We start from the raw sequence: 27,649 nt of genomic DNA on the forward strand, positions 1-27,649 counted from the left end.
CTGGGGAGAGCTCTTTACTTACAGGGTAACCACTGCCTCTCTAATGACACGGGAATCACTGGGTGGGGGTTAGATGATTACACGATCAGCAGTGGGACAGCGAAGCTGGGAAAGGACAACGTAGATGACAGCTCAATACAGTGTAATTGTTCGGTTCCTTAACTCAAAATGCAATTTACCCATCAATCTTGCAGCACTGCATATTCTCTGTGATTTAATGCAACGTTTGGGTGATTCCCTGGGGGTGGCTCCATGCGGACAAAAAGCTTTGCAAGAACTGAGGTCCCAGCCCTGCCCCACATGCGGTGCCTGCGTCTCCTGCCCACAAATGTTGTTGATACCCAGAGCAAGCTCCAGCATCACATTTTGGCTGTGTCTGACCCAACAATCGCAAAATGTTTTGCAAGCGTGAGGCAATAAAAGCAGACATCTGAAAGAAGGAAGTTTTATTGGAGGCAGTGCTGGGAGAGGCCCAGAAGACCCTGGGCCCTACATCCCTGGGACAGCAAGGTGGGAATATCTCTGTGGAGTGGCCCTGCTGATCCTGGGGGGGAAATGCAAGCACAGAAAGCCCCCAAGGCCTGGAGCATACAAGCTCAGAGACAGAGATGGATACAGTGTTTGACCTGAGACCTTGGAGAAGGCTTGAAGGTTTGGAATAGGCTAGTGAAACAGGCATGAAATAAGAATAAAGATTTGTAGTTTAAGCAGAAATATGTTTTAAGCAAGTAGATCTAGGCCTCATATAAGTGAAGAAATATGTTAAGCAAGAGAGTAGAATGCAATTAAAGTTTAGCAGCAGAATTTGTTATAGAGTTGATAAAAGGTAGAAGATAGACCAATAAGTTTCTGTAGAGTTATATGATTGGACAGAAAAAGATGCATTGGGGTAAATCATATAAAACTGAGCAATTAGCAATTGGTAATGAAGATGCTAGTGAGCTTTGTGGAAGGTGCTGATTGGATAAGAACTTTATAAAAGACATTGTAACTACAATTATAACAGCTTCTGATGCAAGGCTTCTAATGTATGGCTTCTAAAGTGACGGGTTTGGGCGTAACAACCTTACGGTCTCACCCTTCCAAGAGACTGATTTTTCAATAAACCATCTTTTAAACACCTCTTCAGCCAACCCCGTCTTTCTGTGTCCTGAACAATCCTGCTGCCTTTCTGTGCCTTTGCAGGGTGTCCTTTGGTGTCCCTGCCATGTGGGACAGGCTGGGGACACCTCCTCAGCTCCTTCCTAGGCATGGCCATGCTCTTCCTGCGGTGATCCTGGCCAGGCCGGGGACACCTCCTGTGCTCCTTCCATGCTCTTCCTGCGGTGATCCTGGCCAGGCTGGGGACATCTCCTGAGCTCCTTTCCTTCCATGCTCTTCCTGAGGTGATCCTGGCCCAGGATGGAGACATCTCCTGGGCTCCTTCCATGCTCTTCCTGCGGTGATCCTGGCCAGGCTGGGGACACCTCCTGAGCTCCTTTCCTTCCATGCTCTTCCTGAGGTGATCTTGGCCAGGCTGGGGACATCTCCTGGGCTCCTTCCATGCTCTCCCTGCGGTGATCCTGCCCAGGCTGGGGACACCTCCTGGTCTCCTTTCCTTCCATGCTCTTCCTGCAGTGATCTTAGCCAGGCTGGGGACACCTCCTCAGCTCCTTTCCTTCCATGCTCTTCCTGCGGTGATCCTGGCCAGGCTGGGGATACCTCCTGGGCTCCTTCCATGCTCTTCCTGAGGTGATCCTGGCCCAGGATGGGGACATCTCCTTGGCTTCTTTCCTTCCATGCTCTTCCTGAGGTGATCCTCAGCAGCCACACAGAGCCAACTTTTCTGCTGGGCTTCCCAACTGCAATCTCTTCATTGCTCTGGAGCTGATTTTCCCACCGGGTTTCCAGTTCCCAAAGCATTTTCCCTCCTTCACCAAGGCTGGGACACAACCCCACAGCTGCCCTGGGCCAAACACCACCAACCTCACTACCCTGGGAACAGGGTGGAAGTTCCACCTCATTGGGCATTCCCAATGCCACCCCAGCACCACCAAGGTCACGTTGAAATCTGCCTTGATGGGAGAGTGACCCCGGGAGAGCAAGGCCCTGGGGGACCCAGGCAGCTGTAAGAGCAGACAAGGCCACAGCCCCAAACTCAGCTCAAGCTCAGCCCATCCCTACCTTCCCCCCTGTGGTGTTTCACCTCCTCTGCTACAGCAGAAATCAATAAAAATTCAATTGTAGGCATCAAGTAGAAACAAAAAAAAACCCAAAAAACAAAACAAAACAAAACAAAACAAAACAAAACAAAAAAACCCAAAACATCAAAAAAAAAACCAAACAAAAAAAAAGCAGCAGGTAAAGTCGAAATACAAACTCAAAAATACATTAAAAGTAGGTGGGCACTCCCTTGCTATTGAGAGTGTGTGGTATTTATTAGCCATAAATTGGCACACAAAAATGGGAGAGCACAGCTAGGTTGGGATTATGTTTTTCTCCTTAGCTCCATGGCTTTGGGCATTAGTCTGTGTTCCCTCCCAGATCAGAATTCCCCCACATTCCCAGAGGCTGACACGCAGGTATAGCTTTTTAGTTAATTAGAATTACTTTTAATTAAAAATATATGTAAATTATATAGAGTGTGCACAGCTTGGAGAGGGAAAAAAAAAGAAGAGAGCAAACTTCCATTTCAATAAAAATTTGAACCTCTTGAAATCAGCTGCTTTTGTGACATCCTTGGAGTTATTGGAACTCCTACATATAAATAAATAGGACCAGGAAATTTTACACCTGAAATATTCTGCAATAGACATTTTTCCTTGCACAATTTTGCTTTTCCTTCTCTTTTTGCCTCCACCACTCCCAGCCTCTCATGATCACTTTCTGCCCCTTTTAAACACATTTATTTAATATCTCACTTCACACACCCAGACTGAAATCCCTTTTTCTTTTTTTTTTCTTTTTTTCTTTTGGAGAGGAAGCAAAGGAACACAGGAGTAAATGAAAGCCTGGGATTACAAACAAGCATCATCATCATTTTGGTGAGCAAACTTTTTCCTCTCAGCGTCTGCATCCTCTCCACCCTCTCCCCCTGTGGCAGCTGGCTCAGAGCCTGGCTTTCCACACGCTGCTAAAAATCCAGCAGGACTCAAGCTGGGGATGTTTGCAAGCTTGGAAATAACCCCATGCTTCTGTCAGAGATGGCTGAGGGACCAGGAAAGACCAGGAGATGGGAAGGGAAGAGGAGTTAGAGAATGACAAGTGGGAAAAGAGATGAGGGAATGGTTTATGGAGTGGTTCCTGGAGAGAATTTTGGGGAATTTGTGAGGAAACACAGCTCCCTATGGGAGTAATTTCACTCTTGGGACAATGCCTGGGTAAGGTAGGTACTGAATTTATTTATTTGGGGGTTCTCAGTACCTCTTTCTGTTGAAAAGTAAAGCTAACACTACCTAAAAAAAAAAAAAAAAAAGAAACACCACTCCAAAATTCATCCTTGGTAAAAAGGGCCGGTGTCTTTTTTTTTTTTTCTGAGAAAATGGAAAGAAAAAAATATATATTATTATTTATTATATAACATTGTCAACATCAACACCACAAAAAAAAAAAAAGTAACATCCTAATTGTTCTTGTTCAAGCATTCTGACCGTGGTGAGAAAGGCAGCAGGAGTTTGGTGTCCCTTGGCGAACAAAAAGAGCAGAAGGGCAGGGGAGGGACAAGGGTGGTGGCAGCAACACAAACTGGGAGGGACCATGGAGGGACAGAAGTGTGCTGGGCTGCTGGCTTTTCTTTTGAAAGAAAAGAAAACAAAGGGGGGTCAGGGCAAGTCACACCGAGGCCGATGACTTCCAGCCGTGGGTTCAGTCAGTGTCCGTCCCTCTTGAGTGCTAGCGGTGAACATTCACTTCAAGGAGTCTTGCAAAACACTTTGTTATCAACAGGGGGATTATTTTCCTTTTCCTTCTCCCGTTTGCTGGGATTTCCCTGTGGCTCTGGCATTCCCTGCCCCCCGGTTAGCTGTTCTCACTCCACTCTGGCACCATCCCCATGCCGTGCACCGAGTGGTATTGGTGGGGCGACAGGGTTCGAGGCACGCCGTGGGAATACAGGAATTCCGCTGGCTGGAGGCTGCTGGGAGGGGACTGGATGCCCGTTTGAGGTCCACACTGCCTCACGATGGGCTGGTGAGAGCTTTGGTGCTGGAACATACTGTGGGTGTCTGCGATTTGGGGTGATGTGTGGTTGGCCACGCTGCCCAGGCGGGGCATGAGTGGCCCCGAGGTGAAGTGGGCAGAGAAATGCTGGTAGGGTAACCTGTCCATGGGCTGCATGGCAGACACTGTGCAACTGCTGTACGAGGGCACACTGGGCCACGTGTTACAGCTGATGTCCTCCAGGCTGGGCACGGGCTCCGTGGGCGGCGCCGAGCTGGCGTACATGCAGGCCTGGCGCTGCGCCGACTCAGTCCTGTATGACGTGTTCAGTCCCTGCTGCTGCGGGTAACTGGACCTGTAGAAAGGGTCCTCGTCTGCTGGAGAGGTTTCCATGTAGGGCTTCTTGTAGGGATGCTCGGTGGTGGAACATTCCTCATCTGTTGGGAGAGAAAAGTCCTGGTAGCTACCAATGATAACGTGCCCGCAGCTGAACCTCCCTCTCTGCAGTCCTGCTTTTACCGAGGACAAGCTGACACTTCCCTTGGTGTAAATCCCCATCATTTCCCTGTAACTGATCTCATCTCTCCTGTGGAGCCAAGCCTTGCACTTGGCCCTCTCTGCTGGAGTGACGAAGGGATTAGCCAGGAGCTCTGGGAGGAAAATCAAGATGCTGAAGGGATCCTGAGGTTTATCTTGGTCATCCCCTCATATACTCCCCATCTCCTTCCTGCTGCCACTTTTACCTGAGAAATAACATCTGCCTGTGACCTCTGCACCTACCAGGATCCTCCCTCTCCCCCAGGAGGCTCAGAGCTGATGCTGTCAACTCGAATCCTTTACAACAAAATATTTCCATGATAAAATATAAATAATAAAAAGAGACAAAAAAGGAGCTCATAATAAAAATCCTCCCGAGAGAGCACCAGCGATGGCACGGTTGGAACAATCAGCTTTGGAGTTGGACAGCCCTAGCCTTCAGCTGTGCCAAGGCAGCTGGGCACATAAATCCACACAGGGCTGTGGGCACATAAATCCACACAGGGCCGTGTGCTGGAGCCAAGGGGAACAAAGGAGAAAAGTAAATTTCACAGCTAGAAACAACAAGGCACATCTTGCAAAGCTCTTTGTTTCCTGCAGCATCCCAGGCCAGCAGAGGGAAGGAGATAAACAATTTAGGTGAAATCTCCAGGGTGAGGCCAAATGAATAAATGAATGTGCACTTATTTATTCATTCACAGGGTCATCAAATGAAATCCAGCTCTGCTGGAATGGATGGCAAAATTCCCGGGGATGAGCACTTCACCAAGAGATTTTAAGGACAGTGTGGCAAGGGAAGGGGAGCTGTTCTGACATGGATTAACTTTGCTGCTGCTGCTTCAAAAACAAGATTTCTGGTGCAGGCAGGAAAACATCCCACTTGGTTAGAGCTGTCCTGGCTGCACCCTTTGAACAGGCATCAGATTTGAATGCAATTTGGAACAGGTTACCCTTTACAATTTTTCTCCACCAACATGTTTTGAGCTGTAATTTTTTTCACCCCCAAAATACAGTGGGGAAATAAACCCCAAACAGTTTCACAGAAAGAAGGACTGAGAGCATCTGCCCCACAAGAGACACAGAGGTGTTGCTGCCAGGCTGCTCCAAGGGGAATGCTCATGTCACACCTTCAGGAGGGGCAGGTGGGCAGTGCAGGCATTTTTTGTTTCTTCTAAACACACACATGCACATAACCCTTATTGCCCTAAAGAGCCACGAGGGCTCTCCTGGAAGCTGTACCCTCTCTGCATGTAAAATAACCTCTTGTTCCCACCCAGGGGTCTTCCAAGTCCATCTGGAACAGCTGCTGCTGTTCATCTTGGTGCAACAATGCCACAAAGAACAGGTCCTAAGGGACACCATGGGGACGTCCCCACAGTGGCCTTTGGCTCTGTGAGAGCATAAATTCAGCTGGAAAGCCACAGTCCCATTTTGTTCTTCCTGACAACATCCAAGCCTGGCTCCTTCACCTCAGCAATGCAGAGCCCTGATAATCAACTTTCTCCTCTGCCTTCCCCGTACGTTGGGGTGGGAAGCAGGATGAGATAAACGAGCAATTCCATCCCATTTTTGAAAGCAGCTGAAACAATGAGCAGGGAGATGCAGGAATGTGTCATCCTCCTCCATCCAGCTCAGGTCCAGTTTATGTAAGAGCAGGGGAAAGGATGGGGTCCCCTGAAAGCCAAAAGCTGGAGGCACAGGTCTAACCTCTCTCCTGATCTCAGCTCCATGACAGGAGATACATCTGGAAGAACAGCCCGAGCTGGAGCTTTTATGGACAGTGTAAAAAGTTTGGATTCCTGACCCACCGCTGAGTAATAAGAACACTGGGGCGGAAAAACAATGTCTTGTAAAATGCAGCATTGTTCTGCTAATAAAGTTTTCAGTATTAAACCGCATCACTCTGCTGGCACCAGAAATCATTGGCTTGGGGTTTGACTGTTTATTTTATTTTGATTTTTTTAAATATACAACACAAACCAGTCAAACTCTGTTTTTCCATGGTGTAAAACTGCCTGACTTACAACCTGAGCTTGCTGATTTTTCCATTTAGCCCAGACATTTCACTGCCTGCCACAGCCCAGCTGGGCAGAGCCACAGTGTCACAGAACCACTTCCAGAATCCATCACAGGTGAAGAGAAAAAACAAAGCCAACCCCATAAATGCCCTCTGTCCTTCTGTAAGCTCTCAGGATCACTCTGCTGGTCCCTCTAGAGCCAGGTTCCCTGATGTTTTATGTGGAAAGGGATTTTAAGGTGGGTAAGGATCTTGTTCCCATCTCCAAACAGGACCTAGGCACTAGCAAAGGATTCCAGCCTGCCCTAACAGCTTCTGCCTGTCCTCCTGCCCCTCTTCCCAGTGATTTTCCTATTTATGGAGCCATGAAGTGCTAGAGAGGGAAGAGAATGGTCCATGTGCATCCTGAGATGGGATGGTGCAGAGCAGAGAGCCTCAGCTGGTGCTGCCTGAGAGATTTACAGCAGTCCAGGCTCTCTGGTCTTGTCCCACCACTCCTCACCGAGGAGATCAGAGCCAGCACCAAGCGGCTGGAGGGCATCCCCAGGGTGTGTGGAGCAGCTTTAGGGTGAAAGGGGACATCTTCAATGACAAAAGGAGCACAAGACAAACAGGTCTCTCGTGCAATGCCAAAGGCCGCAGCTTCAATTCATCCTCACGGGCTCTGGAGCCTGGACAGTGCAGCTCAAGGGACAATCCTGTCCCTGAAGGTCCTCTTACCTCCTCCTGTCAATGTAGGCAGGACACTGGGGATATGTAACTGCCTGCTCAGGGTTTCATTCCTGTTGTTGGTTCCCTGACAGCAGCTCCTTGTCCTTTTCCAGGTGCCACTGAGCCCTCAGAGGAGTTGCTGGCTGTCCTGGGAGATATCCTTACCATCCCCGCCTGTTGCTGCTATTCTTGGAAGCCAAGGGTGGTGATCAGCTCTCGGGAGCAGCCCCTTGATGCTGCACAAGCCTCAAAAAGCAGGAGGTGCTGCCAAGCAGGGGGAGCTGCCAGCACCAGGGAGAAGCAGCTCTGAAGTGAATCCAAGGAAAACGGAGCCTGAAGAATGGGGTGGAAACTGGCTCCCTCACAAGGAATTTGATGATCTATCTAATGAAGGAGCTTGAGCGAGAGCATGAGCGCTTCCAAGATTTCCGGTATTTACTACTTCCAGCTGGGTTGTAAATACCACGCAAATGGCTTTTTAAATGGAATTTTCCCAATTCCAAGATTCGGGCCATGTAGAAGGAAATGCAAACATGGAAAGCCTCTGGACTTCAGGGTGTGCTGGGCCTCCCTCTCCCACCTGGTGTAAATCAGGAGAGCTCCTTCCCCACACATTACACTCATCTCCCCAGGGTGGAAGACAATGAAGAATGGGACACGACTCCTTTGGTTTTCAGAGCTCACCCACATTTCCAGGGTGTTACAGGAGGTTCATACTTTGTGAGGGACACACAATGGGTGATTATCACTAACTCTGCTGTTTTATCCAGTCTGGATTCCAGCATGGATCTGGCACCAGCCTGAAGAGCCAATACCAGGGTGCAAGAGTGACAAAGGTTATCCAAGAAGAAAAGAACAAGGCAGATTCAATCAAAATGAACGTCTCTAAAGGGAAAATAAGTCCTAAATCCTAGGACATGGGACGTAAGACATGCCAGCCATTCCAGCTGTATCTCGCTGTTTGTGATATGGCTGTGTTGTATTGAACATGACAGAGTTGTGGGACAGGGACAATCCAACCTCCAAAAGCTGGAATATTTTTGACAGGCAGCAAGCTGTCTGCACTCCCTGCAGAGGCACAGGAGGCACCTTTGACAGGAGAGGGGGATCAGAGAATGGGTCAAGTTGGAAGGGACCACACTGGGTTATCTGGTCCAACCTTCCTGCTCCAGCAGGGTCATCCCAGAGCACGTGGCACAGGATTGTGTCCAGCAAATTCTGGAATATCTCCAGAGAGGAGACTCCACACCCTCCTGGGCAGCCTGATTGGAAAGAAGTCCTTCCTCATGTTCAGGTGGAACCTCCCAGGCATCAGTTCCTGCCTGTTGTCCTGCTGCTGGACACCATGCAGCAGAGCCTGGTCCATCCCCTGGCACCTCCCTGCAGACACTGGTAGACACTGATGGGGTCCCCTCCTAGTCAAGACTGGCCCAGCTCCCTCAGCCTTTCCTCTTAAGGGATATGAAACTACAGCACCACAAGAGTGTGGCTGCTCAGCAAGAGGTGGGTGCACCCCAGCTCCCTGAACACCTCCTCCCCACGCAGGGAGTTCCTTCCTCACCCTCAGTGTCCCACAGCCACCCTGCCCTGGACTCCACCGCATCTGTCCAGCTGCAGCACAGCCCGAGCCTTGGCCAGCTCATCTCATTTCCAAACATCTGGGTGAGCAGCGTGTCCTCCAAGGAGACCTCCCATGCCTGAATTGTGTCCTCCAAGGAGACCTCACATGCCTGAATTGTGTTCTCCAAGGAGACCTCCCATGCCTGAATTGTGTCCTGCAGATTCTTTGAGTGAAAAAACAAAGCTGGGTGGAATGTGGGAGAAGTTGGTTCAGTCAACAAAGAGGTCTGTGCACACTGACTGTGCCTGTTCTTGAGGAGAAGGTGGAACGGCATTGCTGTACCAGCACCGACCTCATCAGAGCAGGAAGGAGATGAAAGATAAATCCTTCGGCAGGGTTGTGTCCAAGTTAGGGGGCTGAAGGACACGGTCCTCACTGGTTGGAGCCAGTGGATTCTGCCACGTCCCTCTCCTCCCTCCGAATGCCAACTTGACAACTTTTATAACCTCCCCAGGGAGAGGCTGTTCCAGTTGCCTCCTGTTCAGCAACACAGGCATCCCAGAAATCTGCCAAGTGGTTGGGATTGTGTAAGGCTTGGAGGGAGCAGAGGTTTAGAGGGATGACTGTTTAGTCCACAGGATATCTGAGAGAGAGAATAATACAAGGGAAAACAAGGCCCAGTATGCTAACTGGGATGTGGGGCTAAATGAAAGATAGAAGGCAAGCTGCCTGCTGGTGAGGCCTTTTGGGCTTCTTCAAGCACAGTGGGAGAGGGAGAGGTGGAGAACAACCAGAAAAAAAGACAAAGCTCCAACTGCTCTTTGTGTCCGCCTAAAAATCCACATCAAGAGCTGAGCCCACTCCTTGATGAGATGCAGGGTTGGAGGTAGTCCATCCTCTGAAGACCAGTGACATTGTCAGGTGCCATCAGCAATCCCAGTGTGGGGCTGGGGTACGAGGCAGGATGATTCTTGCCATTCCCATTCCTGGAACAGCAACCCCATTGCGGTGCACCGGTGTCATTCCCAATGCTGTGACCCTGCCCTCCCACCTGCACACGAGGGATCACCAGATTAGGAGCTCTGGGATGTGTCCTTCCTTCCTTCCTCAGCCAGGAGAGCATCACCTCCATGAAGCAGGGGAGCCTTCAGAGATAACATCCCCTGGCAGCCCTGCTGCTCTGCCCTAATGTAATTCCATATCAGATCTCCACAGCGAATCCATCTTGCCTTGACAGCTAAGAACAACACTGCCAGCCACAGAGAATTATCCTTGTCTTAGGTCACCAGGAAAGCAGAAGTTGAACAAGGTTCCTTTGAGCTGGGTGAACGCAGACCTGTCCCTAACTGAGTCTAACCCAAGGCTTGGCTCTGATTGAAGAGGAGGCAGAGAAAGTTCAGGAGATGTCAAAGCTGGAAGGAGACTGGCTTGGAATTCACCCCAGAAGATGCAGACAGCAGCTGGTCTCAAAGCCAGCTGAACTGCCCTCTGCCCCCGAGAGCACTTATGGGTAACCACAGTCTTGGGAAAGGAAATAATCCACTTGAGATAAATCCTAAACTGAGGAGGAGTCAGTGCTTGGGGAGTGGATAGTCCAACACAGTCAATAAGATTTCCAGCCCAGAAAATGGACAGAAGGACAGTAGGAGCAGACAAACTTCTGCTTTTGAGTTTTCTGAGGGGGTGAGGCTTGATAACTGTTAAGCACAAAAGCAGGAGAACTGTGAGGGAAAACTCAGAAAGGAGAGGCTGGAACAGGAAAAAAAAAGAGGAATATCATACATGGGATTATTTTCCCATGTCCAACAAAGATCCTTGCTGGTGCTGGAAGGAAGTTCCACGCTCAGTGACATGAAACCTTGGATCACGCTCTGATTTATCCAACCCGAATCGCTCATCTCTAGTGAATTTTTTTTCGTTTTAATTAATTTCACTTCGCAAGGAGCTGCTTGGCAGCTCAGGCTGGCTCTCTGGTTCCCATTAACTTTGTGTTTCTTTCCTCTAAGCCCTGGTGGCTGTTTTCGATTTACCAATGGCACAGGGAGGGGAGAGAAGAAGGCTCCGGGAGGAGAGCAGAGGCTCAGGCTGTCGGGACACCCAGCCTCGAGGAAGAAGCCGCTGATGTCGGGCAGGACGCTGCTCCTCTCTTTGATTAAAGCCTTTGGTGGCTTTGATAAAAGGCCCTTAACTGCTTGTGCCACTCCAGGCATGGCAGAGATAAGGAGGGGCCATCGGCCCGGCAGACAAGGCCTGCCTCGGCCTGTCCCCCGCGCCGGGCCACGCAGGCCGAGCGGGGCCGGGGAGCTTTATTCCAGGGCTGATAGCTGTGTCTTTTGTGACAATAAGAGGAAGTGAGATAACTGGGGGATTGAGGGAAACCACCCATGGAGACACCACTTAGCGGGAATCCCAAAACTGGAAGGAAACCTCTGTTGATTCCTTATCACGTTACAATGCAGAGGCGAATGATGAATTGCCCCGCGGGGCAGGGACACGCAGCAGTCAGGGATTGTCCCAAGGGCTGGTTGTCATCTGGGCCAGCTTGTTTTGGTTAGTTTTGGAAAAGGGGGAAGAGGAGAGGTGAGAGCTCAGCTCCCAGGACAGAGGAGCTGAGACAGGACTCCCAGGAGCTGCAGCTCCCAGCGCTGAGGAGGGATCACAGGGATCACCTTCCACCACCAACAGTGGGACTTTGCAGCACCCAGCACCTCACCCCCAGAGCAGTGCCAGGGTCAAACAGGCCACACACACCCTCTCTGACCTGGGGGATACTTTGGGCACGTCCTTATTCCCTGCCGTATAGCCAGCTCAAAGCCAGCATGCCCATTTCCAATCCCTGCTCTGGCACGTTCTCTGTGAGCACAGTCACCGGGTCAGCTAGAGGGGACAGAAAATGCCATCTGTTTTCCATTGTTTACCTCAATCTTGGGAAAATATTAGGATTTCTCAGGGTTTTGTTTTTTTTTAACTTTGCATACCTGTACACAACTCATGTGCTCCTACAGTATCTGGGGGATTCACCAAGGACGTGGGAGAGATTTCCACTGCCCTCCTGCCTCCTCTGCCAGCACTTCCCAGCCCTCCCTACCTTAGACTCTCTGTCTGCACATCCCAGTGCTCCAGGGGTTATGTTGCTAAAAATAATGACATGTGCCTTACTGATAGGGTCGTGCAGGGAAGTGGGAAGGGCTCTACTGGAGGGAGAAATTTCTGCTGCCTTGGTGCTTGCTGCCTTCTGGTAGCTTCTCCATAGAGGAAATCCCAAGAAGAGCAACAGGTTTGGCAGAAACCAGCCTCTGCCCACCCCTTGTTGCATCCAGCCCTGGAAATCCCCTATTTTTTTCCAAGTAAAACTGAGCTAAAGCTTTTGCTATCTCAAGTCCTACAAGTGGTGCTGCATTGAAGCATTCCTGCTGCTTTGGGAGAGGAGGGCAGAGACCACAAACCTCTCATAGCCTGCCCAGAATGATTATTCCAGCACTATCAGGAGGCTCTTCACGCCAGGACGAGCTGAGCAGTCACTGGAAAGCCCTCACAGTTTGATCCCTAAAGCTCTGTCAAAGCAGCTCAGTGGCAGCAGAAGGGAAGGACCATGGATATCATAGGTCCCTTCATATCAAGGCACCCTTCATTAGCCCGAGCATTTCTGCAGACAGAAAACTGTCTCCCAGCTGTGAGACAGGCCTGAGTTGAAAACTGGGCAAAATACAAACTGTCAAGGTATCTCCACTTGGAGATTAATCCTGTCTGAGGGGCTGCAGATAAGTCATCTTTATCTCCAGCATCAGCTATCTTTCCAAATTAGGATTCATTGTGGGTGAAAGGCACTGCCAGCCCTCCAAACAGCTCATTCCCAACCCGGCAGAAATGGGATTTTAGAGTTTCCAAGCCCAGCCTGGGGGAGCTGCCCGCAACCCTCATGCCTCACTCATCCTCCAGCATCATTTGTTGTGTGCTATTTTTGCCAAAAAAATCAACTATTGGAGGAGGGAGACAGAGGAAGTATTTTCTCACTGAATATCTAAAATACTCTCTTTCTTTCACTTTGATGTTTTTCTGCCCACAAAAGCAGTTATCATTGGAGCTGTCCAAGGGGAAACATCAGGAAACAATGCTGACAGTCATGTTGGGAGGGGGGAAAACAGGAAGCAGGGAGCAGGCAAGCTCTGACCTTTTCTCTTGGTGCAGTGGTAGATCTGGCCGTGCTCCTGGGAGATGGGGTAGGGGTTGGCAGGAGGCAGCAGGTCCTGGGAGGTGCTGGACACCCCGTTCTCACACTGGTACTGGGAGCCCAGGTTGGAGGAGGCAGAAAGGACCCTGGTCTCGCCGCTGAAGGGGCTGTGATTCGAGGACACTTTTTGTCTCACTGTGCTCCTGGGAACAACCGGGTACTCCTTACTACAAGCAAAGAAACAGAAGAGAAACAAGTCAGCAAAGCAATCAATTAATAAATAGAGCAGAGGATTAATAAATGAAGGCAGCACATTAGTGTCATGGAGTTTGTTTTGGCTTTCAGGGAAATGGAGATATCCCTCCCAGGAGCCTGCAGCCCCGTCACACTTTATCCATGCAGAACTCATTATTCCCTTTCCTTTTAGTCCCCTTAAATTCAAGCCTTTTCAAACCACCACTATTTTATACCCACATATAAAATACATAAGTGCAGTTTCAGCAAAATAAACAAGATTTCTATTTACATATTGTAGCATTTATAAGCTGTATACTGTTTGTAATGTATTTGCAATATGCACGTGCATGGAAATAGAAACATCATTTCTGCCAAGCTGACTTGGAAATTAATTAAATATTTAGGTCTACTTTTTTCCCTTATAGTAGTTGTCCCCATTCCTTTTGCCTGGAGTCTGTCAGCCTGCTTGTCCTGGATGGGGGATCCCTGCAGCACAGACCAAGCTCAGAAAAGAGAAATAAATAAATCACTGAGATTTGACGTGCACCAGAGCCTCAGCAAAGCCAGGATGGAAGGGAAAGCCTGGATTGTTGTCTTGCCCCCAGATCTGGTTTGAAGTCAGGATGCTCTGCCAACACAGGCTGGAAAATCCCCTCTCCTCAAAGACTCTACTGTGTTTTTTGGAGATGTTTCTCCAAACACATCTGCAATGTGGCAACCCCAAAGATGATTCCTGCTCTGCAAGGAGAGCTGAAGCTGAACAGGGGGTCTCAGACACTTCAGGTGAGGTAAAAATCTCCTCCTGAACTCAAAGGCTTCCTAAAATGCATAAAGATCAGGTAGTACATCACCCCAAAGTGTCGCCAGGCTCAGAGCAGCCACAAAGTTCTAATTCCAACACAAGTTTTTTCCTCTGAGTCTGTAACCGTTGGACCAAACTGGTTTTGAGGTACCCCCCTCACCTGTCCAAAATCATTGTGCTCAAGATCTTTAAATGCCATCCACAGGTTCACCTGGCCTCTTCCATGCAGAGGAAGAGCTCTGAACATGCAGTGACATCCCTCAGGGAGGATCTATCACTGTAGAACTCAGAACTTATTTACAAAATTTAACAATAGCAATCATATAAACCTACACCAGCAGGGAGCTTTCATCCAAACCACTGCTGTGGTGACTGCCAGAAATATCAGCAACTGAGCTGGAATGGAAGGGAAATTCACCCAGGAGCTCAAACCCAAAGAAATGTGGCTCTGGTTGGGCCATGAAAGATTTCCCAAGCCCAGGAACTGGGGGCTTGCCAAGGAAAGCCTGCTCCAAAGGTGGGGTTTCATCCCCTGGAAGCAGCATTTGCTCAGAACTAAAATCCAGGCTGTGCACAAGGAACAAAAGACAGATGGACTTAGAGGAAGCAGAGATTTATCCCTCAGATAATCAGGGCAGCAGTGGATGCCAGGATATGTATTGGGATTCAGAGGACCTGCCTGTGGACACCCAGCACTTAATTCCACCAGGAGATTTAACTGAAGCAGTATTGGTGGCTTCTGGGGAAGGTCAAGAGCTGTGGCCATCAAACTTCAGACATGATCCTCAGATCTTCTGGGTTCGAAGGGATCTCCCAGTCCTCCCAGGTGATAGTTTTGAGCTGCCTGTTCCACCTTCACAACGTGATCCTCAATGAAAATTTTACCAACACAACACCCCTAAGCTGCATCCCCACCTTGTTTCCCTTCCAAGGAGATCACCTGCAAGGAGGTGACTCCTGGATGTTCCTCCTTAGCTGTCCTTCCTGAGGAGAGGCTGCATGGGTTGGCTGGCTTCATCTCTCTTTGCCCACACAACCAACATCCAATTCCCAAAAAATGACAGAGCCTCGCATTGTTTCCCAGTGGGAATGTGAGAGCTCCAGTGGAGGAGAAAGAGGGACATCTCATGGCATGATGCCAGGCCATGTGACACTTAGGAACATCTTTCACTGGTAGATTTGGCCACAGTGAGTAAATCTTGGATGAAATCCTTGAGGAGTTTTCCAACCTCAGTGATTCTAGAACTCTTTTCAAAGGACAACTCTTTGCAACGTGATCTCCATGGGGGTTTCTAACCATAAATTCTCAGTGGACCCCATAAAGACCCTCGCTGTGCCAAGCCCCACACAAACACAGGGCAGCCATCCCCACCCCAGATGCTTCTCACCCAAACCAACAATTTTCTCTCTTTCAACAGAGAGCAGAGAGCAGGAAAAAGTGAACAACCTGATTAGGGCTTTTATTTCTTGATGAAAAACTATCTTCCTAGAATCATGAAGGTCAGAAGAGATCTCCAAGATCGAGTCTAACCTTTGATCGACACATTGTCAACTGAACCAGAGCACTGGGTACCACATCCAGTCATTCCTTGGACACCTCCAGGGATGGAGACTCCACCACCTCCATGGGCAGCCCATTCCAAGGCCTGACCATCCTTCCAGTGAAGGAATTCCTCCTGGTGGCCAAAGTGAAGCTCAGCTCCTTTCAGGCCAAGGAGGAGCTGTTTGTCTGCAACAGCAATACTTGAACCCCAAGTGCCAGAGCACAGGGGTGTTGGGTTCCAGTTTCCTTCCAGACTGCATTTCCCAGGGAACAGGAGACTCTCCAGGGCCAGAAGAGAGGACTGTGGTGCTCTGGGGAATGCAGCAGGAGCTGAGAGGAACACAGGAGAGGGAACAGGTTGGAGTCACCAAGTTTCCAAACAGCAATTCCCGGGAGGAATAGCAATAACTTCTCTCCAGACTGAAATATTTCCATTACAGTCAAAACACGTTGGGTGCCATTTTTGCCAAAAAAATCAGCTACTGGAGGAGGGAGACGAAGGAAAGTGTTTTCTCACTAAATATCCAAAATATTATTTTTCTTTCACTTTGATATTTTTCAATTCACAAAGGCCGTTATCTCTGTAATTCTGCATATTCCTCCTTACAGGAGCTGAGCTGAAACAAATCTTGGTATCTTCCAAAGCAACAATCATCTCAAAATATTTCTATTTTTTCCAGAGCCCACTCAACATGTAAAGTGCACGCCTATCATTTCTAAAGACTGAAGGACAAATTAAAATCTAGCAAATTCTTTTATTTTTCTTAAAGTCACTATTCCCAAAGTAGTGGTTGTCATCCTGAGCTATAGTTTAATAGAATGAAAGGTTTCTGTCATATCCAGAAATTTTGCTGTCCAAAAAAACCCCAGTAGCAAAGTAAGAAGGGGGGAAAAAAGCATTAAAGCTTGACTTTAGCAATGTAAGAAATTGTCCACATAGCAAGGATGAGGTTGTTGATGCTTCTGGGCCAGAACATTACTTTTACATAGAATATTAATAGGCTTCTTTCATTTTTGCATTAAGAATTGCAAAACTAAAATAAATTTCTTTTAAAAGTTGATTGGGAAAAGAATTTACAAGGAAAAAACCTGTCCCTGGTCTATTTAAAGTCTGTTGGAGGCTAATAACGAATATTTAGTTACTATATTAGAATAGCAGAAGGGGACAGGGAGAAGCAGCAAAAGTGCTGTGTAATATTTTGGTTTTTGTAAAAACTTGGGCAAAGAAATCATGGATGATGTCCAAAACTATCGGTGCTGAAGTCTGGACTCTGTTTTTGCCTCTCACTTGGCCAGAGGTTTCCCAAATCCACGGGGCTGGACAGCAGCTCTGCAGAACTTCCCAGTGGCACCCACATTCCACTTCAAATTCCTCATAGAACTCCCACCCTACAGATCAGGCCTGGCAAGTGAATCCCACCTCTCCCGGGTGGAATTGGAAACTCGCTCTCATTTTCTTTCATGACAACTTCCCCTTTCCCTGGCCAAGTGATGCTCTCACCATGACAGACTCGAGAGTTCTGTCAGATCACTTCTGCCACAAACTCGTGGCCAGCAAAGAGTTCAAAGGAGCAAATTCAAGATGATTCTGCAATCTCAGAACCAGAAACCTTGTTGGCCACTGCAAATTACTAATAACTGAAAACATTATAAATACAGACCTGCACAGAGCAACATCCAGTTCCCTTTCTTGCTTATTACTACACTCTAAGAGCATCAATTTTTTCCATATATTTTCATGTGCAGATGTGAAGTTTCCTGATGCACCAGCCAAGGCATAGTAAATGAAGCTGCCAGACAAAACCCTAGTTAAAAACCTCTTCAAAAATCCACAGTTTAGAATCAGGGAGCTCCTGCATTGAAGCATCCAACTCCTACTGGCCCTAAACAAGTTATTTTAGAAGATGGTCCTGATATTTCTGCAACAAAACATTGGATGCCTCAAGGCATTCCAGAGCTGCTGTAGCTCATGGCAACAAGGCTTCAAAAGACTTATTAAATATCAGATCCCAAGGATCTGTTGGAGGTCAAGGTGAAGCATGACATGGGAAAGGATTTCCTTTCCATATTTTTACAGCAGCCTTGGAAATCCCTGAATTGTCTAAATCTTGTTCACAATATCAAATCTTGGTCTAAAACCTGACCCAAGGTTGAACACAGGGATTCCTCTCCACTCTTTTCAAATTTCAAGGAGGTTTTAACTCCTCCTTGGGCAGTCCCAACAAAAGGACAATTATTTGCCACCCCATCAGCGCTGTCCCCTCTATCCAGCACAGAATCAACCCTGAGTTCCAGATGTGCAAACACAGCTCAGTGGCTTTGGGGTTTATAGTTCCCAGGCCACCAATTGTTGTCCTTCCTGCTGAGGCTCAAGAGGAGGGAAGAAGTGGAAGTCAGCCATAGCAGACACAGCAAAAGGAAGAAGGGGGGGAAAGTAACTGGAATAAACAGATCATCTCCCAGTGAAAAAAATCAAACCAAACCCAGTTGTCAGTGTGCATTCATTTCAGCTGATTTCCAGCATAGTGAAATAAAATTGAACCCCTCTCAAGAGGCTGTCTGGAAGGGGATAAACTAGAGCAGGAAAGTACGTGGTAGGAGAGGAATTGCTGAGGACTTCCTGCAGTCTCAGCCCCTGATTAACCACAGCCCCTCTCTGCGTGGGGACTGCAGAGCAGCCCACAGAGAATAACACCCGAGACTGGATGCGCAGCAGCACCAACCAAAACGTCCACTGAGGAATACTGGAGTCTGTTCAGTGCCCCATTCTCTTCCAACACAGCAGATGGCCTGACCTTCCTGCCAGGACCTGAGGGGCTCCAAGATCCCTGATTTGGGATGGGAATCTCAGGCAGCTGAACAAGGCCAAGCGCTGATGCTGTGCTGGGGTGAGGGCAATCCCGGGATCAATCCAGGCTGGGGATGAAATGATGGAGCTGCCCTGGCGAGAAGGGCTTGGGGGTGCTGGTGGGCGAGAGCTGGACATGCCCCAGCACCCAAAAAACCTCCCATGTCCTGGGCTGCCTCCCCAGCATCATGGGCAGCAGGACAAGGGAGGGTTCTGCCCCGTGCCCTGCTCAGGTGAAACCCCACCTGCAGAGCTGCCCCAGCCCTGGGCACCTGGAGCTGCTGGAGCAAATCCAGAGGAGGCACCAGGATGGTCAGAGGGACGGAGCAGCTCTGCTGGGAGAGCTGGGATTGGAATTTGTCTCTGGAAAAGAGAAGGTTCTAGGGTGACCTACAAGAGAGTTGGAGAGAGACTGTTTACTGGAGTGACAGGAAAAGGGGAAATGGCTTCACAATGACAGAATAGGTTAAGATGGGATATTTGAAAAAAATCCACCACTGTGAAGGGTGGGCAGGCCCTGGCACAGGGTGCCCAGAGCAGCTGTGGCTGCCCCTGGATCCCTGGCAGTGCCCAAGGCCAGGCTGGACAGGGCTTGGAGCCACCTGGGATGTGGAAGGTGTCCCTGCCCATGGCAGGGGGTGGGATAAGATGGGCTTTAAGGTCCCTTCCAACCCAAGCCATTTCATGATGATCCTGTGGTCTGTTAGCAACTCCTCTGAGCAGTGCAGCCCAAAGCCATCTCTGCAGCCAGCCCAAGAACCAGCAATGAATAGAACCACGTAGAGACTAAGAGCTCTCATTAGCAGCAAATAAAAAGATACATTTCTCCAGAAAAAGACGCTGGAGTAAGAGGAGCACACGAGGAGCTGGAGAATGGATGTGGGCCAGAAGCAGCACCTCATCCCTTTGTGCTGGGCTGAGCTTCTGCTGATCAAACCCTGCTGCTGAGATCCTTAGAGGAAGGTCAGTGACAGCTACCCTGTGTTTCTCGAGTGGCTTTCTCACTTCAAAAAAGCTGTGAAAAAGTGAGGTCTACCCAGCTACCTTTTGGATTTCATCTGAATTCTGTCAAATTCTACAGAACACATTCCAACCAGGACCAGGAATATTTCCTGGGGGGTGTGTGCTAGAGGGAAGCATCCCCTCCACAGCAGATATTATAATGCAAAATCTCACACTGAAAACATTTCAGACAGAGGGTGACTCCTGGGAGATTTCAGATTTCCCAGAACCTGGGAAATGGAAGTGGATTAAAGATGCAGCGAGAAGACACAAGAAGAACGTGGTGGTTTGCAGCAGACCAAGACTGATATGCTTGAGTCAGCCTGGTGCCCATCAGTCCAACAGGAGTTTGGAATGCCAGGGAACACCAGAGCTCATCCGTTTCTTCTGCTGGCACCCCAAAATGCACTGTCATCTCTGTCACGCTGGCTCTGACTCATGGAGCTGATTTTGCATCCTCGGTGCCTGGCCCTGTTTCTGCTCTTGATGACACATGGGAATCTCTGGAATAATTCCTTTAGAGCCAAGAGGATTGCTGTGGATTAATGCCAAAGGCAGCAAACTGGCTCGTGATCCTTGACAGAGAAAACGCAGCCGCAACGTCAGACCGTGCTGTCGCTCTTCCCTGTCATGTGGAGCATTCTGGACTTTTTTGTCACTTTTCAAGGTCTCAGAGTACCCACTGAGGGAGCCAAGAGCCATCATTTTATGGCATCATCATGCCCCTTAAAAACCTTCACAACAGAAGCTTCAAGGGCTGAACTGCATTAATTTACAAAATTAATTAAATTACAAAGTATCCAGGGCCTTCCAGACTACCAGAAGCTCCTCAGCTTCCAGAAGAACCACCACAGACAACAGGAGCTGCAGTTGAGCAGCAAGAACTGGTTACAGGGTTGACCAGAATTGCTCCCTCATAGTGCTCCAGACCAACACACGTAGTAAAACTCACATCCCTCTATGCATTTTCCGTCCTTTAAATGTTTTGGGGGGTATTTTCCCTAATCAATAAAGTAAAAAACTCAACCTCATGCTCAGAAATTTGAAAGCTTTGATAAACCTCCTGTTCCCAGAGGGTCCATCCTACCAAAGAGACTGCTGAAGGCACCTCTTGTGCTTCAGGAAGGAAAGGCAGCCGGAGGAAAATGAACATTCACTGGAATTTAGATCTCTCTGGAGCTCGTGGCTCCTCTTTTGTAGTGAAATCCTCTGCTGTTGAAAGTCTTCACACCACTCCTGAATGAAGTTCTACCTGGACAGCCTTATCAACATCTTTCTGGGAAATAAGAGGAAAAAACCAATATGGGAGGCCCTGGAAAGGAGAAAGCCATGGAGAGGGATGGACTCAAAGCCATGGTGAATGTCAGGTCAGAAGTTTCTGGTACAAAAGGCTCTGCACTGTTATAAAAATGTGGGGGTTTCCAGCTACTTTTTTCATAAGGAAGGAATAGCACTAAAAATGCATCCCACCATATTCTCCAAGGGCATAAATGGGCATCATTCCCCTAAAACCAGGATAGACTGACTGGTCCATCATGGGGAAATAACGTCATAAACATACATTTATACATTAAAATATATAACATATCAATTTAGTTACATTTTAATGTATATTTATATGTTTAATCTATATAAACCCACAAAAGACAGGGCATAGTTCTGCAACATTTTCAAGCCTGAATGGTTCTTTATCTCATAGACACAACCTATTTTTAATAGCTACAATTTATTCACATATATAACTGGTTTTATATATTTTCATATATAATTTCAAATATATTCATATATCTACATAAAAAACCCACAAAGGTGGGCACATATTTGCAACCTTGAATGGGTCTTTATTTTACTATAATCATCTTATCCTGCCCTCCCTTAAAAAAAAAATGCCACCTTTGTAAAGGCACACAGCCATTCCTCTGCTAAGTTATTAAAATGAGCATCAGAAATTATCCAGTAAAGGCAAGGATTTTAACCCTTACAGCCCTGCCAGGCCTGAGTGTGTGTATTTGTGTATTCCAAGTGTTTCTGTTCCCTGGATCGCCAACCGCAGTCCCTGCATAAAAATGCCAATCAATTTTTAGCACGGGCTCAGCGTGGCTTGATGCCATGCTCTTCATATGGCACTGAGCCCTTTTAAGAGTCCTCCCTGTTCCATCTCCTCCCTCCTGCTCCAAAAAAAACCCCCCCCATGAATCCAAACCTTCAAATCTTTCCAGTGACTGTAATGAAAGGGTGGTTTGGCAGCAAAAAAAATACTGGCTGGAGGGGAGAACACATCATCACTCAAGTTTCAGTAGAAGCTGGGAGACTGGCATGGCGTGGGGGGAGCTATTTCAAGGGGTAGTGCCACCATAAATAAATAAATATTGACAGATCCTGCCAGGATCTCTTGGAAAGGGCAGGCAGGGAACACAGGGCACATTCAGGAGCCCACAGAGATGATTTCGATGGAGCAGATTAAGTGCTGCCTATACCTTTTTTATACATCTATCGCGGCTTTTCTGAGGCTGAGTCTGAACATGTTTGTACACAGGAGGACATTTGCCCAGTTTGGGTGGGTTCCAGGTGCGTCTGCAGGATTGCAGGAATTAGTTGGTGCCTGACAGCACAATTTTCCTGGCTATGGAGGGCCACGCTCAGACCATCAACTACAACAATCGGAAGTGACCGCCTACAGCTGGCTTCTGGGTGGCAGTGGGAAAAACCCTCCCATCAGAAAGTCCCAAAGCAGGTCCCTCCAGCAGGAGCCAGAGAATAAAGGATCTGAGTGGCTCCTCCCCGCCTGGAAAACGCTCTATTTGAGAATCTGCATCTGTCTTAGTTAGGATCGTGGGTATGGCATCATTCCTGCAAAACATTTGTACCAGGAAGCAGCCTGACACGCGGAGAAAGTTCCAAGTGAAGGGAAAAGCATGAAGTTAATTACCAGCAGGGCCTGACATTTAGAAAAGGACATTAAACAGGATTTTCAAATAAGATTTAGGCTTGGTTTTCAGCTTAAGTACTTGCAGCCAAACCTGAGATTTCTAAAAGGTCTCGTCAGCCATCTGGCCCTGGAGATCTCAATATTTTCTAACCTTTCCTTCTTCAACCTGAAACCAGCACACCTCTGCTCCTGCTCTGCACATCCAGAGCTGAGCAGGCAAACACTCCCCTCCTGCCAAAGCCCCTCCAAAACCAGTAACAACAGAGCACGGGACTCTCCACCACGACCTCCAGAGTAAAAACCCTACTCCCAAAACAAGGCCGGGAGCTTTGTCTTTAAAGCGCTGTCACCTGGGAGAAAGGAACACTCAGGAGTTCTTCCACAGTAGCCTGGTGGCCAGAGCTTCTCCCAGCTACTCCAAGTTTTTAATGGGTCTACGTCTACGTGCAGCCTCAGAGAGGAGAGTTTAGTACAAAACTAAAGGCTGTTCTGGATGGAGACATGTCTGAAAGAAATGCAAAGTCCCTGTGGCCAAGACAGCATCCCACAAGTGAGGTCCTGCCTCTGCCACCCAGCAATCAAGGAATTCCCCTGGGAGCAGAGGGTCCAGGATTTTGGCCCCATGTCCTGGGAATAGTTCAACAAGCTGATGCAGAACACCCGTGCAGATGCCAAGGCAGGGAGTGGCACCATGTCCTGGCTCTGGCCAGGCCACGAGGGACGTGCCAAGCGTGGCCCAGGTGGCTCTGGTGACCCTGGGAGGGTCCCCATGAGGGTGGCACACTTTACCTCTGCATCCTGGACATCCTGTGGAGCTCCATGTCATCGCTGCCACGGAAGCCTTTGGCAAAGGGGTTGTTCTCAATCTTCAGCTGGGTGATCTGAAAGGGAGGAAACGCAACGGGGTCATGGCCAGTCCAAGGCATGGCCTGGGACAGAGGGGACAGTGGTTTTTAAACCCAAGGCAGGTGGGATGGGAGGGAAAATACAGCTTGCAGGAACTCCAGTCATCCCTCAGCTCAGGCACTGACCACTCCAGATGGGCCTTTCCCTGGAATGCTCCACAGGAAAAATATGTCCTGTCAATAGCCTCTCGCTTCTCCCAGGCTTGTCCCATAACTAACATGTGGGACTGCTCACACACATTTTGCTCTGGAGAAAGTCTGCTTTCTGAGAGTTCTTACTTTCATTTTGCTGTTGGGACAGAAAGGCCTTCACTGCTCTGAGGACCAGGGATGGAAGTTGGGTCTGAACAAATCCCAACAAGTATTTTCTCATCAATGCACAGACAAGACCAAAGCCTCACCTCCCAGACCCTGCACCTTCTCTCCCAGCCCAGTGAACCTCACCCTTTGGGTGTTTCAGACCAGCTAAATGTGCTCCAGGCGCTCTGCATCTGCCATCCTGCCCCACAGCTGACAGCACTGCATGGAGTAATTACCTAATTTACTTTGAGGGCAACTTCACCTGTGACCATCAAACCCTGGAGGATTTTTTGTCTTCCCATCACTTCCAGTTTGTTCACTAAGTGAGCTACCTTGAGACCCTAAAGTTTAGCCAAATGAATCCCCTCAAACTCAACTTTGGTCCTCTTAAAGCATCTAAATTTCACATTTGAAGCAGCTTCTAGACAGACCATGCCCTTACCCAAAGGGACTGTGCTGCTCCAAGAGGTTCAGTCCCCTCCTGCACTACTCCTCCTGAGGGTTTTGGTGAGCAGGGCTTGTCATTTAAGCCAATATTCATCGTGGACCAGCAACACCCTCAGCTGCTCTGTGGATTTCGTAAAAACTCCCTCTGCTGTGCCAAATCTGATGCAAATGCTTTGGTGCCTAGGCAGAAGAGGACTGAGCCTGGACCAGGTGTGATATTGCTGCAAAGCCCCAAAATTTGGGCAGAAGAGGGAAAAGTTCCCTTTTTTTCCCCTTTTCTTCATCACTGCCTGGCAGCCTGAGCTCTCAGCAAGGAATCAGGAGAGACTCTTGACCAGGAGGAAAGACAACCCCGTGTTTGCCACTGGAGGAGCTTCACCCTCTCACCACATTTTATGGAAACCCCATCCTTCCTTCCCATTGAGCGTTGGCCAAGGGGAAGGAAAGAGCTCAGGATCAACGGAGTGAGAACAGAGAGAGGTTCATGCTCACTGAGTCAAACACAAACAACCGGGCCCACCTCCCTGCCAAAATCCAAAGAGGAAAATCTGGCTCGCCCAGTGTCAATAGCAAACCTTGCCAGGTGTATGCACAACCAGATTATTTTGCTCTTTTCTTGTCTTTTTGCATATTTTTTTTCCAAGGGCTGCTTGTTTATTTGCCATTTCTGCCTCATTCAGCCCCAAACTCCTCACAGAGCCCCCCACCACACTTACACTTATCTCCACAGGCATTCCCGTTAAATCAGGACCATACTTCAGCACATAAACAAGCCCTTGGCACTTTTGGCACCTTTTTTTTGTCCCTCATTTTAGATTTCAAAGAGAAGGCTAAACAAACAATCTTTTGGGGTCAATTTGCCAGTTGAGCCATTCTCTAGCAATAAAACAGAGGTGCATTTTGTAATTAAAAGCCCTGAATTATTACACAACCAGCTGTGTATTTTGCAAAGCAGCTGCCCATCGGTTTGGAGGTGGTGACTCTTCTAGAATGAATAATAGGCATTATTCAACATTTTGAATGTTCCTGAAGCCCTGTAAATGTCGGAGTTGTCCTCCCTTGCCGACCCCAATGGCAATATTTGCTCACATAAGTGAAGTCCTTCAGTGAGTGAGGATTTATAGGATTGGCACCAGCACACAAGGGCACAAAGGACCGGATTCATCCCAACCTGACCGAAGGCATTTTAACCAAGGCGCCTGCACTGGGAGCCTCAGCTCCCTGCTGGAATAAAGGGAGGGAGATGGGGACTGCCAGAGGGCTCTGGGGTGGGTGGCAGTGCCTTCACAGGTCCCCAGTGCACTCTGGTCACTGGATGAGGAACTAGCAGTGCTCCAACCCCTCGTTTAAGCCCCTCAGTTGAATGCCCCGTTTGATTCTTCAAGCTTTTAATGACCCATGAAATAGCAGCCAAAATATCAAAATGGGACCTCAATATTGCAAATCTGTTGATTCAGGAGAAGAGAAGTCCCCTAACCCACACTGAGGAACACACTTACAAGCAAAGGTGTTGATGCTGGTGACCAAAAGGCCCAAGAGAATCACGGCCAACTTCAGCCTCCTTGAAATTAAGGATCTGCTGGATTGGAGGCATCTGAAAATCAGGGACTACAGGTTTAGAATTAATTCTACCTTTGGTGTCCTTCAGATGGATTAGAGCTCCCAGAACAACGTTTCCCCAGGTGACAACTCGTGGCATCAGCCACCACAAAGCCAGGAGAGCCCAGGCCAGATTTAACAAAACTGTACACAACAAACTAGAAAACAGAGAAAAAGTTGGTGTATCCCTGCTTTAGCAAATAACCTGTAGAAGATATTCCATTTGGCCACTTTTTTGCCTGACTTCCAAACTATTCCAGAGGTGGAAAAGCAAACGCAGGGGTGGAAATAACCTTCTTCTGGATCAACTTTGCCACAGCAAAACTGAGTTTAATTGACTATAACTCACGGGGGGGCAGGAGGGGAGAAAAGCTGTCGGAAAGTCAAATGACAATTACCTCATGAAAAATAAAACAAAATACAATGTCCTGCGAGGTCATTAAGACAGAGTGCCCGGGGCTGAATTGTACAGCACAGGTTCAATAAAACTGAAGGGCTTTGTTTGCGTATTTGTTACTGACAGCAAAGCTTCACTGCTTCTGAAGCTGCCACAAACCCTTGGAGAGCAGAGCTTTGCAGGGGGAAGCCTCCCAGGTTTCCACTTTTTAGGGCTTGTGTGACCTATGAGTTCATCTTCACCTTAATGGGAAGTGACAGTTCCCAATGGAATTGGGAATCCCAAAGGAATCCCTGGGCTGCTCCCCTGCACTCCATTCTCTGGGCTAATTGGCCACAAAGCTCTTCTGCTGGGACCTTCCCAATAGCATCCTTAGCTCCAGCATGACAAAATCTAGCTTTGCATTGAGTTAGGCTGAGGAAAGATGCTTTATTTCTTTTTCCTTCTCCACGGACATGCATTTATATGGGATTTGTGCCTAAGGGCTCATGAATATCATTATGGCCAAAATCAAAACTACCTTTTTGTTGTATTCTTTATCAAGAACTTGCCATTATAGGGTTTTTCTGAATTGTTTTTTTCAATTGTTTCTCACTTTAGAAGTTGGAATTAAGTTAAAACTTTGTTAGGGGGGATGTGCTCCACACCAGGTGCCCTGGGCTTTATTTTATTTATGTATTTTGCTATCAACTTCTTTCTTTCTTTTTTTTTTTTTTTTTTAATCATTAAGCTAAGGGGAAACACTTCACCCTGATCTGTTTGGGCTCTTCTGAAACTAAGAAAGGTTGGGCATTCTGGAAAAGGAATGTTCTGCAAGGAATGTGGATCCTTCATTTCTGAGTTCTCACTCAGGTCTGCTTGGACAACTTAAAACTGATTGGGGGTTGGAAATCACCATTTAGTGATGAAGAGGTGCAGGTGGTCACCCTTGAGAAGTGCGGAGCACACAGACCTCCCCTTTCCATGGGGATCCAGTTCTCCCTGGCCTGCAGGTGGCTGTGGTCCTGCTCAGGGTGGCAGAGAGGGACCAGTAGCTGTGCCACCGCTGGAGCTGGCAGTGCTGGGAGCCACAGGAGGCTCCCCTGGGGCTCCAGAGCACAGAGACTTCTTCTCCCAGGCCCTCACATAGCCCAGGTGGGAACCAGGGCAGGATGGAGGAGTAAGCCAAACCAGAGGAGTGGAGAGGAGAGAAACAGATGCAGACAAGGAGCCTGCTGAGCCCAGGGAGATCTGGGCCAAGCAGAGGAGCTGGATGAGGAGCTGGGACTCAGAGCCCCAGGAGAAGGGAGGGGAGAGAATTGCTGGCAGAAGGGAGAAGATGCTGAACCCAAAGACAGTGAAGGAAATGGGAGGGACTGGGAGGCTGGTTGGAGATGCTGGAATGAGAGCCTTAAACTGGGACACAAGGACCAAGGATGGAAAGAGAAACCTGGCACAGAGTTTTGGGAGAAGGAGATGAGTCTGCAGGGAGGATGGATGCCAGATCCAGAGGGAGTCTTGGCCAAG

General features: G+C 48.4%; 1 protein-coding gene across 4 annotated transcripts in view; it reads right to left on the minus strand.

Moving 5' to 3' along the window:
• Positions 1–2,402: 2,402 nt before the first annotated feature.
• Positions 2,403–27,649, minus strand: part of TBX5 (T-box transcription factor 5) — a 44,728-nt gene continuing 19,481 nt past the window's right edge. For 3 of the 4 annotated variants that reach the window (XM_038152737.1, XM_038152735.1, XM_038152736.1), the window contains 3 exons: positions 23,285–23,376; positions 13,135–13,361; positions 2,403–4,574 (listed from right to left, as the gene is read on the minus strand). In XM_038152737.1, coding sequence (XP_038008665.1) covers positions 3,997–4,574; positions 13,135–13,361; positions 23,285–23,376 — 897 coding nt within the window. In that variant the 3' untranslated portion in view covers positions 2,403–3,996. The remainder of the gene's footprint in view (positions 4,575–13,134; positions 13,362–23,284; positions 23,377–27,649) is intronic. The other variant, XM_038152734.1, reaches the window with a different exon arrangement.

This window comes from Motacilla alba, chromosome 15, assembly GCF_015832195.1.
Source record: "Motacilla alba alba isolate MOTALB_02 chromosome 15, Motacilla_alba_V1.0_pri, whole genome shotgun sequence".
In the NCBI taxonomy this organism is placed as follows: domain Eukaryota; kingdom Metazoa; phylum Chordata; class Aves; order Passeriformes; family Motacillidae; genus Motacilla; species Motacilla alba.